Source organism: Falco naumanni, chromosome 2 (genome assembly GCF_017639655.2).
Source record: "Falco naumanni isolate bFalNau1 chromosome 2, bFalNau1.pat, whole genome shotgun sequence".
Lineage (NCBI taxonomy): Eukaryota > Metazoa > Chordata > Aves > Falconiformes > Falconidae > Falco > Falco naumanni.
This window is the reverse complement of record NC_054055.1, coordinates 2,528,598-2,540,969: the sequence shown is the minus strand read 5'-3', so window position 1 is coordinate 2,540,969 and position 12,372 is coordinate 2,528,598. Positions and strand designations below refer to the sequence as shown.

Sequence of the window (12,372 nt, the reverse complement as noted above, 5' to 3'; positions counted from 1 at the left end):
GGGTGAGGTGTCATTGTCAGAAAGTGATGAACATCTTGGTGGGACTCTAAGCCTCCCACCCCAAATGCTTTCTTTACACTGTGGCAGGCAACACGTCTGTCTTCTGCTGTCACAGCCAAATGCAGAAAACCCAACATCACTTTCCCCAACAGGCTGTAGAACATGTAAGACAAAGACAAAAGTTAGGATCTCTAATTGGCAGTGGAAGGAGAGTGATCAAAGAAATGAGAACCTACCCCGGGTCACTTGTGGGAAGTCCTCTGCAAGGTGGAGGCAGGCAGCATTCACTGTAGCTTGACAATAAATCTACATCTTGGCTGTTATCTGTGGAGTCAGGTGAAAAGACATGTCATGAGCTTGTTCTTCTGAACCACGGGGGTGTGATGGAGTTCACTTTAGGAATTGCTTTCTTATTAAAAATGATGGTATTGACAAAGTCTTCAAAAGGCGTAACACAAATAAAAGCCAGTGTTGCATGTTAGCATGCATGGCATCTCTTAACTATACTATTGGACCATACTTAGAGTAAACACATAGGTTAAAAACTATTCCCCCAAACCACCTGAAGATTTATTTTTCAGTAGGATAGGTTTATAACGGAGGAAGGGTTGCTTCAGAGGCATCAGATCAGGCATCCCAGCTGTACCTTTGGCTCAGAAGTGTTACTCTCTGCTCAGGCAAACTCTCTCAGTGCTCTGTGTGTCCTGTTCTCTTGCCCCCTCTAAAAAGCCATCCCTATGAGAAAGCACTACCTCTGCTCTTTTTAAAGAATTGCTGAGAGCTGAGTGATGGGCCAGAGCAAGTCAGAAAGAGGGGATGAGGTGGGATCACAGCTGCAGAGAGAAATGAGGAGCTGCTTTCTTGCCTGGTGGAAGTGCAGGAGGTCGATGGTCTTGGGGCTGGGGCTGAACCTGCGGGTTGTCATCAACACCTCCCAGGGTGTCAGAAAAGGGAGATGCAGCCAGGCCAGAGGGAAACAGTTCCTCCTTTCAATGTCTCCCTGCTGTGTGCACGGGCAGCGGCGAGTAGCCTGGTGAGGCTGCCAAGGTACCAGACAACTTCCCTGTGGCTACAAATAACCAGCTTGAAAGCTTTCACCCCAGTAGAGTCCTTTCCAGATGTTTGTTGCTAACCAGATGTTTTTGCTGATGCCCAGACCCCACTGGCACCTCACGGAGCTCAGTGCTGGGCATGCATTTCAGGATACAGCTGCCAGAGCAGGGAGCCAGTGGAAGTTAGTGCTGCAGTGAAGTGTCCTACCTTGGGTGGCATGTGCCATCAACACTGCCACTCGATGCACACCAAAGCTTTCAGATTTAGCACTATGTGCTAAAATAAGAACATGACATGTGGATCACATGACAACAAGAAATGTGCAACACTGTCTTGGAAAGGTTTTGCCTCCTGCAAACAAGTGTCTCTAGTGAGACACAAATACCTACTTTCCCAGCAGGCCCAAACTTCATCTTCCTAAGAAAACGGTGTGTGTGATTGTGGTGTGTCAGAACAACAGCATCTAAACATACTGTAATGCTGCGTGCAGTTCCTGGGACAGTCTCCAATCCTCACAAGCTCCAGAAGCCAAATTCCAAGAAGAACTGGAGCTAGTCAGGGTAATGACCCTCCTTAGTGGGGAGAGAAGTGTTAGAGTGGTTGGGAAATTCCATCAGAATTTTTGTTGCAGGTTGATTTATGTCCTGACTCCGTTAGAGGAGACGCACTCCCTAGGCACACGTTAATACAGGCATCAAAAATAAATATAGGCTGCAAATCAGAAGGAATTTCTCACCTGTTAGAGGTTGCTCCAGGTAGTGCAGCGGGGGTGAGGTGAGTAAGCCCCTTTTTAACACGGAGCTGTGTTGCAAAAAGGAGGATACATGTGCTGGTGAGGCAGGATGGGTTTTTCGTGCCTGGGAGAGCCCTGACACCCTGTGCTCCTGATGGCAGGTGAGCACCACCCAGCCCTGAAGAGCACATGCTGCTCAGAGCTGGGTCCCCTCAGCAGGTGCCCCGTGCCTTGGCATTGGGGTGCAGTACACGTGATAAAGGATCTCTGCTTGTTGCAGTATGCCTGTGAGATCTCATGGCAGTGTTGACTCCAAGGTGTCAGTTTTCCCTGGCTCTTACTGATGTCCACAAGAGAGCAGGAGGACCATTCCCGTTTCTTACTTCCGTGCTCTGACAATCAACCAACAGAGAAAACAGTGATCAAACGCACCATCGCTATATTTAGCACTGTTTTCCCATCACTTCTTAGTGAACTGGAGCCAGTGACAACGAGAGGGCTGTGGGGTCACCACACAGAGGGACGGGTGCCCTGTGCTACCACTGCTGCATGCAGCAGGGAGAGAGGTTGTCGGTGGCAGTGATGGAGGGATGAATCATGAGAGGAGGGGGTAATTTGTTACTGGTGTCCCGGCACGGGTGTGCGTGTCAACGCATTCTATCTAAACTCGTAATTGCAGAGGAGCTCTTTGTTATAGCAGACAAGAATGCTGGGGCTTTGGAAGTGCTCTTCTCTCGGCATGCTGTCTGGAAACAGAAACATACCATGTTCTTCGGGGAGTTACTGTGCTGCATGGTTAGCAGATATGACATAAGCACTCTGCAAATGGATCAGAAGACTTTTGATTAAAAGAAAACTTTTGTAATTTAGAAAATTAATGTCAACATCAAATAACTTGAAAGCTATGAAAAAGAGGCTAAACAAATTAACCTGTTGTTCTGGTATGCACCTGGATTTGTATCTTGAATCCATGAAGGTTAGTCTTTGAATTTTGCAGATGAAGGACTTGAGCACCCACCTGGGGACTGTGAAAACTTTTCTCCAAGCATCATACAAACAAGAAATAAAAGATGGGATTCTAAGAAAAATTTACTTCATTTTGGCTTTGATTTGAAACAAACACCAGCTTTCTTAGCTGGGTGGAGGAGAGATTTGTTCTGTTAATGGTGCTGGAGTGTTTCTGTTTTCTGAACATGGGATTAAATGTGGGTGCTGTTGAAACTGGTGGGATGGTGATGTCAGCCTGCAAGCAGCTGGGTGCAGTGGTCATCTCCAGTGGAAATGGTCCTGGAGTCCCCTGAGTCTGGATTTTCCCATGTCATTGTCCTGCCGGTGCCTCAGGGACTTAGTTGACTGGGGACCATGGGGGCGAGGAAGCCTGAGCTCAGCTCCAGGGGAGGTGCACTGTCTCCAGGCCATTGCTCTCATCACTCTGACATCAGCCATGATGTCACAGCACAGGGATGGCTGCATGGTAATTCTATGTGGGCAGGAGGCCTGTAAGAGACTGTGTCGGTGAGAACCACCACCACCAGAGCAGATGTTTGTCTCAACATTGCTATGGCAGGAAACTCACACCATCACCACAGCAGAGGTTTCTGTCAACATTGTTATGGCAGGAAGCCAACACCACTGCCACAACAGAGGTTTATCTCAACATGGTAAAGGCAGGAAACCCATCGACTGACACCAGGGAGCAACGGGAGGAGATAATCCTGAGAAACTGAACCAAACTCCTGTGCATGTGCCCAGACCCTGGGTTGTGGGGATCAAGGGGCCTGGAGACCCCTGAGGACCACCTGATGGTATTGGACATGCACACCACTGCTGGGTGGAAGGTGTGGTTAAGTAGAACAGCTCGTGACAACCCTACAAAAGAATGAAACCAACCGACATCAGACCGAATGTTCCCTCACCGGGCTTGAAAACAAATCAGACTGTTGGGATGCTGCAGCTCCAGGGTGGTAGCTGTTGCTGTGAATGTTTGCATTCTTTCCTCTTTCTTTCCTTCCTTCCTGTCTTTCTTACGCTCTCTCTGCTTTGCATTTGAAAACCTGTTGTCGGGCAAATAAAGTTCCTTGGGTCTTGACTCCATTTTGAGTCTTAATTCTGTTCCTGAGAATACAAGCAGAACCTCACTCTGGTCTTGGGCTGGCATGCGACAAGGCCACAGTGGGACAAAGAACATGGTGGGATTGCTCAGGTGGTGAGCAAGCAGAGCAACTGTAAAATATCTGGCTGGTACGTGCATTTGGTCTGTACTGGGGGGAGAGGCCGTCTTTGTCCCTGTGTCACTGCTCCCTCCTGGCAGCTATCACCATAGCAGGGGCAGCAGCCATCCCCCTTTTTCCAGTGGCAGCCATTGACCCCTGTTGCTACCCACCTTCCGCCAGCACCTCCACGTTTCAGCAGACCGAAACACAGTCCTGGTCTGAGAGCCACCATGTCTGAAAGCAAAGAGGCAATGGAGACTCATCGATCTGTTGTCACCATGGATTCCTCAAATATCATCAAAGTGACTGTGAAGGCCCTCAGGCAGAAGGAGCTGTTTGAGGTAGCTCAGAGCAGCACCATCCAGGAGTTTAAGGAAGAAGTTGCCAAACATTTCAAAACACTCCTTGATCTACTGCTCCTGGTATTTGCTGGGAAAGTCCTCAAGGATGAAGACATTTTGAGCTAGCAAGGAGTTCACAGTGGATTCAGCATGCACACGGTCATCAGGTCCCCAAAGAGACCACAGGATAGCCTGGAAGATCAATGAAGAACGACCACCCTGTTGCAACCTCCCAGCCACAGTAATTCCAACTTACTCAACTAGGGAAGCATACCTGACCTGCCAAGCCCATGCTTGATCCATCATAACTTGTCTAAGCTGTTGACCTTCAGCCAGAAAATAGTGGCCCAGACCATGGAGAACCTCTTGCCTAGGACCCTCAGTTCATGCCTGGATCTGAACACCATCAACAACAATGCATTTTTGCTAAGGTTCCACCTTGGGATGCAGGTGTACATCTCTTAGGCCTGGACTCAACAGACATGTTGGACTTGAGGAGCAGCATTCCAGAACAAGATGTGTCTGTGCACAGCTTGGTAAGCGAGATGCTGCAGAGCATCTTTGGGCAGAACATCCTTGACAAGACCGATCTTGTTGGGGACCTCGTCAAGTCCAACCTTCAGATGTGGCAGCTGGCTTAAGAAAATCCTGTGACTGCTTACTTTCTCACTAATTCACATAGTATCAGAGAAAGAGTAGAGGGCCTCAGCAGTCCTGCCATAATACGAGCAATCATAAGGAGCCATGACTTGGCCATGAACAACCTCAAAAGCATCTCTGGTGGGTACGCAGCTCTGGAGCAGCTCTACAGGGAAATCAAGGAGCACATCTTGGACGCTGTGCAGGCAGATGCCGACCTATAAATAGTCACACCCAAACGCCCCCAGCTCAGTGGTGTGTTTGCCAGGGGTGCTGGCAGATCAGGGTGGTCGCTGACCGTCCCGACGTCCCCACGCCCAGCCACCCCCTTTGCTGCAGCTGCGCTGATGGAGCTCAGGTCAGGGAGCTGCTACAGGCCCCTGTCCCCTGCGGCCCAGTGTTCCACAGCATGGCCAGAGGAGGGGGCCGGACCCTCCTCTGCCCCCCCCCAGCCCAGAAGGCTGTGTCAGGTCCCCCGGATGGACGGTGAGTGCAGAGCATCCCCCTGGGACCTGCCAGAGGGGCTTCTGGCCGGTGCCCACCTCTGGAAGCAGAGGCCACAATGTCCTCCGGCCTCTCCCCATCCCACTCGCGGCCTTAGTGGCTTGCAGCACAGGGGGTGACGCTACGGTGCTGTTGTCCCCTGGCAGTGTGCGGGCTGTGCCAGCGAGCAGACTGCGACCCGGACGTCGTTGGGGAGCTGCGCCAAAAGCGTGAGCTCTGTGTCCATGAGAACTGCGTGGTGAGTCCCCGGGGCTCGACACCCCCAACTCCCCGACGGCCCCCAGTTCCCAGCCCCGCATCGCCGGCAGCCCCTGGCACATGCCCTCTCTTCCCCTCTTGCAGTACCACGCCAGCAAGCTCAGACAGAGAGGGGCCGATCAACACGGCTTCTACGGCTTTCTCAAGTCTCCGCGGCGCAGGCGGGCGATGAAGCGGGCGGCACAGCAGGTGAGGCTAGGGGGCACATGCCCCCAGCGCTGTGCCCATGCCTCACGTCCCACACTGCACGGGCCAGCAACCTCTAGGGATGCTCTGGCAGCCGGCTGCAAGCAACCGCCAGGTCCTCCGTGATTCAAAACGACCCATTTCTGTGGGAGTTGGGGACTTGGAGAGGAGCGGTTGCTTTATCAGTGGCCCGGTGTCCTTGGCCGGGTGGCCCCCCAAAACGTGGCACGGGTCTTCATGGTGAGGGCAAACCGGGATCCCCAGGGACATGCGGTGCTGACGCCATCCACCTCCGTGCCGTTCCCAGAGGTGCTGCATCTGCCGGCTGCCGGGAGCCTCCATCTCCTGCTGTGGCCGGCGCTGCCGCCGGATGTTCCACTTCCCCTGCGGCAGCGAGCGGGGCTGCGTCTCCCAGTTCTTCGGGGAGTACAGGTGAGTGTGGCTGCCCCGCTGGGCCTGCTGCGGGGCTGTGCAGGAGGAGGAGAAGGAGAAGGAGGGGGAGGAAGGGAGGAAGAGGGCTGGGGCTAAACTGCTACCTCCATCCCGCAGGTCCTTCTGCTGGAGGCACCGGCCGGTGCAGCGCGTGAGGGCGACGCAGCAGGACCAGACCCTCTGCCTAATCTGCCAGGACGAGGTGGCGGGGCGGCCCTGTTATACCACCATGGTCTGCCCCAGCTGCGCCAGCGCCTGGTTCCACCGCCGCTGCATCCAGGTATGCGCCATCGCCCCGGTCCCTGACATGGTCAGCCCGGTGCGCACCCCATCACCCAGCTGCGGGGGGCGAACGGGTCCCTCCCGCCACTGCTGATGCCGATGCCACCTCTGCCCTAGGGCCAGGTGCTGTGCTCGGGCCTGCACTACTTTCGGTGCCCTCTGTGCCGGGACATGACAGCCTTCCAGGCAGAGATGTTACCCTTGGGCATGAAAATCCCCGACAGGTCGGTACCCTCCCCGCTGCCTCCCTTGCCCTGGGGATGCCAGCTCGTCCCTGAGCCCAGAAGGCCCATGGTGATGAGTAACGGATGTCCGTGCCCTCCCCTGCAGATGCACATCCAGGCTGAGCCAGGATGGAGCCACCATGGGACTGGGCGGATGGCTGTCTTCTGCTGGGTCTAGAGGAGGACGTGGGGTCACGGCAGCATGGCACGCCCCCAAAACAGCCCCCAGCACTTGCCTATCCACACCCTGGTCCTGGGAGCCTAGAGGAGCATGCGAGTCCCTTTCTCAGCTAGGGCAGGGAGGGGGTGGCAGCCAACACGATTTTGGGTTGAGCTGTGAAAGATTTGAGGTTTCACCAAGAAGTTTTCTGAGAGTTGCTTTTTCTCCCTGGCAGGAGGAAACCCTCGCTCAACCACTGCAGATGGGGAATCACAGACGGAGACGTCTCCAGGCTCTGGTCATCACCTGAAGCACCAGGAAAGACCCAAAGAAGCAAACGGGGGATGCGTGCATGCATGTGTGTGTGTGTGTGCCATGGGCTCCCCAGTACTCCCACCAGTGGGAGATTTACTGGCCCAAGTTTGCCACAACTTCCAGGCAGTTTCCCGTCACTCCGATGGCGGCTAATGGCACGTCTAGGAGATGCCTGGGCAGGACGGCTTCGGCTGTGATTTTGAGAGCCGACACGTTCCTGGGCAAAACAATTGCAATGTGTGTGAGTATGAATCTGTTCAGTGGATAAAGACCTAATGTGGATCTTTAATACTATTATTGCTAACAATAAATATCACAGTGCTATGGAGTGATGTTTGTACTTGTTAGCTGGCAGCATGCTAGCCATAGTTCATGATCCTTAGGGTTAAAAAGTTGTTTCACCATGGTGATGTCTTCACAATAACAGTTCTTGGCATTTATGGTTATTCTCTTCTTTTTTTTTTTCTTCTCCTCTTTTGGGCTTTCTTGCTTTAAAACCTGTCGAAGCTCCCCTTGTCCTGTAGCCCGACCCAGCGCTCTGCAGTACAAGGTGGGGCTCGGCTTGTGAGAGGACAGACACCTTTGGGGTTCTTCTCCCTGCCCCTGCAGAATTTGGGATGGCTGGCCTGTAGCAGGGGACAGACCACCAGAGGGAGGAAACAAACATGCTGGCCCAGTGTCCCTTTGGAGGGGCCCCTACAGGCTGTGCTGGCTGCTTTCAGCTCAGGAAAAGTTTTTCCTCCTGGCTCAGTAGATCTGGATCTCAGAAACCTGGCAGCTCCATCCGCGGTGGGGTGCGTGGACCACGGGCGAGGCTGCCCGACATGGCCCACAGCCAATGCCCAGCTGCAGCCAGCCAGTGCCAGTGGGCCCAGACATCAGGAGCAGCCGCTCAGGGACTGAAATATTGCAGAGAGACCCCCGGCTCAGCACAGCGGTGGCTGAGTAAGAAGATCTCCTGTTCCTACTGGTCTTAACTCTCATGGCATGAGGAGGGGCACGGGTCAGCATCTGCCACCCACAGCAATCCTGCGGGGTGACATTGACGCTGGATGGGCAGGGATCGTCACAGCACTCTCCAAACTATCAAGCTGCAACAAGGTCTTTTACCATCCCATGCCAACACACTCTTCATGCCAGTCCCTCTGCTGCCTTCTCCTTGTCGAGCCAGAGCCAGAGCCCTCGCCCTCTCGCCCTCTCTCTGCTTCTTCCTCCTCTCTCTTCCTTGGCTGCTCTCTCTTACCATCCACGTGCTGGGATGACTGCCGTGCTTCTGCTGTGTCTTTTGGGTGGCCACGTAAGGTACGGCTGAAAAAATATATACATTTTTCTATGAATATAATTGCCTACAGATATTTAGTGAAGATTCTAAAAGAAGGTGAGACAAAAAAGTGTATTCTCCCAGCTATTCCTTGTCAATAATCTACATCTGCCAGAACTGGTGGCTGAACACCGAACACGCCATTTGCGAACCATCAGTTGGGCTTGCTACTCCCTTTTGTAATTATTTATGCTTTTGGCTTTCACAGGTGCCTGACACAATGCACCATTCATTATTGGCCTCCAAAAGAAGCTTCCAGATTTCAATATTCTGTTGCCTCTTGTGTCTTTATTCAGGAAACATGGTGGGCAGATGAGGATTTCCCTTCAGCCAGAGCTGCTGGCAATGGGCACTGTGCTCCGAGGGAGCTGTGGTGAGGTCCAGCCATGTTGGGAAGGGTTTGCTGCCTTCATCCTAGATGGGATCCTGGTGTGGAATTGGCTCAGCGTGGGCAGTTCTTCCCTCCTGCTCCAGGCCCTCGTGCCGTGGGAGTGTCCAGCTGCACCCACATCTCCTCCAGACCGAAGGCATGCCAGCTGGCACTGCTGGGAACCCCTTGGGAATGCCCTCCTGCACTGGCTGATGCTGCCTGCCCAGCCCAGATATTCACCACCCATGCAGCCACCGTGGTGGCCTCAGGTCCATCACCCTTGACCAGATCCTTGCAGCCTCCAGCCCCCCACCGTAGCTATAGACAGCAAAACGGGCTAAGCAGCACATCACTGCTTCTAGAGTTGGCTGCTGATTTCCCCCACTATTTTGGCAGGCTTTCTGTGATCCCACTGGGACTTGGGTTATCCTCTGGTACCTGGGATGCTGAAATTGCAGGTAAAGTCCTGCCATTGCCCTCTGCAACAGCTCCAATGCTTGCCTTCAGCGAGTACAAGATCTTTTGCGCTAGGCACCCTGGAGAAACTGTTGCCCTCCTTTTGCAGCTGTATTGCACACCTCTAGCTCCTAGCAGACAAGATCCTGATATACCAAAAAGCCTCTTTTTTAAGTCTGCAGAGCATGGCCTTGTTCCACATACAGTTAAATTTAATCTCAGTTCAATTAATCCAGCCTCCAGCATCCCTTGGGTACTTCTGAGCAATACTCAGCCCTTTGTCTATGTTGGCGGCATCTCCTGTCTTCGCCTCTTCCTCCTCCAGAGCTTGCAAACGCGTTGCCAACCACACCTGCTCGACACGCAGCCGGCGGAGCCGGCACAGAAGCATTTATTTTCCTAATTCGTAAATAACAACTGCTAAATATAAAATGTTCTTCACTCCCCCTTTCCAAAATGCCACGGCAAAATGCTCTCGCAGCCCCCGATCAGGCTCACGCCGGCAGGCAGCAGATGTGCCTCCATTAAACGGGGAACCTCGGAATAAATTTTGCATGGTTTTATAAATCCCTGCCGGTCCTAGGTGGGGGCGTGTGTTTTTTTTTCCCATGCCGTCTGCATGAGCTGTCAGGCTGAGCGCTGGCCTCCCTCCGGGCTGCAGGGAAACAGTTTATTATTTGCAAATATCTCAAAGCTGTTTCTGAAAAGATGGAAAGGATTAGGGACATGTCTGGTAACAAAGCAGAGCAGCAGAGAGCTCTGGCTCACAACGTTCCCCGTGTGCATGACAGGGAAGGGAACAAGTGTTTTGGGGACCGTGTTTGTGCCATTTACTCCCCACCTGAGCTGGCTGGATGCTCCTGCACGGCAGCTGCTTGACTTAGCAGAGGAGATGAGGTCAGGCTGGTGAGAGTGTCTCCATCGCACCCCTCTTGCAGGGATGCTAGGCAGGATGGTCATATCGGGAGGGCAGAGATGAGCCACCCCTGTCCCGTGCAGATCCAATTCCCCAGGTCTGGCAGGAACGAGGCAGCCGCAGGAACCGAGCCCTGGCTTTCTGTGTCATTGGGGTTTCTGAAGGCGTACCTGGAAGTCCTTGCAGTGTGCAGTGAGATGTGAGACAGCCAAAAGCTGGCTCCAAGACATTGTCTCTGGCTTTGTCTCCATGTGGGCAAAACACCTTGTCCTTATCTTTGTGGCTTTGACATCTGTTTTCCTGTCTGCTTGGTTTTATTAAGTACCAGTTCAGTCTCCCTGAGGGGATGCTGCCTTGAAGATGTGAGCCAGCAGGCTGAGTCCATGAGTTTGAAAACCACGAGTACCTTTGCTGTGATCACATCTGGGTGAAGGAAATGTTGTGATCCTCCAGCTGCTGGGGAAGGATCCCTCTGAGGCCATTTTCAGCCCGTCACACGCTGCTTCCAGGGAGTGTGTGTGTGCGTGGGGGTGTACACGGATGCCAGGCAGCCCCCAGGAGCAGCTCGTGGGTCTTGTGCCCGGGCTGAGCCAGAGGGAGTCTTGGCTTGCGGGCTGGAAGCAGAGTTAAAATAGTTTGTGTGACAAGAGGCTGCCCCTGAGGGAAACTTTTCCAACAGTCTTTTGATTTCCCCATCTTCAGTTTCTCACAATCCGCTTTTCCTTATTTTCCAGGTGAAGGCACGCGACTGCAGCGCCAGGTATGCTCTCCCCATGTACAAACACAAAGAATCATCCTGTTTTCAGCTGCCTCATGTTTAAGCTAAGCAGTCTGGCTCCTCAGCTCCAACTCCAAGATGATTTCCATTCCAACCCACTTCTGCAGGTTTCCCCTGAACCCGCACCAGGTTTTCAAAGCACTTTGGGGCTTTTCCACCTGTGATGCTCTCACCCTGCCATGCACGCTCTGTAGAGCTGCCCTGCTGCACCCAAAGACTGGGACGCCGAGAGCCCAGGGCTGCGACTTCCCCGGATCTCCTCACAAGGGTGCAACACAGCAGTGGGTTTCAGGAGCTTGATCTTGGTGGAGGAGACAAGTTGTCTGCCTGGGGAAAATACGCAACTTTTGTCGTGGGTGATTTCAGATTCCTGGTAACCTTCACCCAGCAGCATGGCTTCTGTTAGGATCTGGACAGACCCTTAGTTTGGAACTATTTAATACTTTAAATCAATTAACAGATATGTTTTGAAATCTATTCACTTTGTAGTGTACTTACTCTGTGATTTGCTGATACACTCTCAATTGCAGTAACATTCTCATTAAAAATGTAATTGCAATATGGGACTGTTAGGCAATTGCTAAAGAAAACTCCTTCCAGAAGTTAATTGGCCATGATCTATTTTCCATTAAAACCAGGCTGATGCATTAATTTCTGTTACCAAGTTCTACAGCTTCGTTGACTGAGCTGTATATGAGAAGTTTTTTTGGTTTTTTTCTGTGTCCCTACGTGGGATCAGAACAAAATCAGCTCACCCCTAACAACCTGGGTCATCTCTCGGTGGCTTGAACGCGGGCTGTGGCTGGTCGCTGCCCCCCAGCTCTGCCCTGAGGTCCATCCCTGTGCCCTGACACAGGTGGGAAGGGCCCCTGGTCTGCTCCAGCCTCTTGCTGCCCGTACTGGGGGACCTGAACAGCAAGCACCCGGGGCCCTCACTAGCAGCACAGGGCTGCTTTTGAGGCACCACCAAAAATACTTGTGCCTGTCTGTGGAGTGGCGACAATGGAGGATTTCTGTCCTCACACCAGACCAATGCCACATGCCGTTGCTCCAGCTAATGACAACGTTTATTGGAGATGCTATTGGTGCAATTCTCAAATGTTCATGATTTCTGAAAGCAAAAGGAGCCACCTATTTTAAACCGCCAAAGACAACAAGGTTCCTCACGCAGAGTGCGGCTAAGCTAAGCTC

The 12,372-nt window shown here is 52.7% G+C and overlaps 1 protein-coding gene across 1 annotated transcript; it reads left to right on the top strand.

Moving 5' to 3' along the window:
* Positions 1-4,229: 4,229 nt before the first annotated feature.
* On the top strand, positions 4,230-11,141 carry LOC121083223 (PHD finger protein 7-like). Its single transcript, XM_040583358.1, has 8 exons — positions 4,230-4,421; positions 5,378-5,465; positions 5,630-5,721; positions 5,826-5,930; positions 6,235-6,359; positions 6,477-6,639; positions 6,759-6,865; positions 11,138-11,141. Exons 1-8 carry the CDS (start codon positions 4,230-4,232, stop codon positions 11,139-11,141), a joined length of 876 nt encoding a protein of 291 aa, XP_040439292.1.
* The last annotated feature ends 1,231 nt before the right edge of the window (positions 11,142-12,372 follow it).

Excerpts from the sequence above, each read along its gene's own strand:
- LOC121083223 (XM_040583358.1), top strand. The coding sequence starts at position 4,230 with ATGTCTGAAAGCAAAGAGGCAATGGAGACTCATCGATCTGTTGTCACC. Across the intron at positions 4,422-5,377 it reads TCCTTGATCTACTGCTCCTG|TGTTCCACAGCATGGCCAGA; the intron begins GTATTTGCTGGG and ends CCTGCGGCCCAG. Across the intron at positions 5,931-6,234 it reads TGAAGCGGGCGGCACAGCAG|AGGTGCTGCATCTGCCGGCT; the intron begins GTGAGGCTAGGG and ends TGCCGTTCCCAG.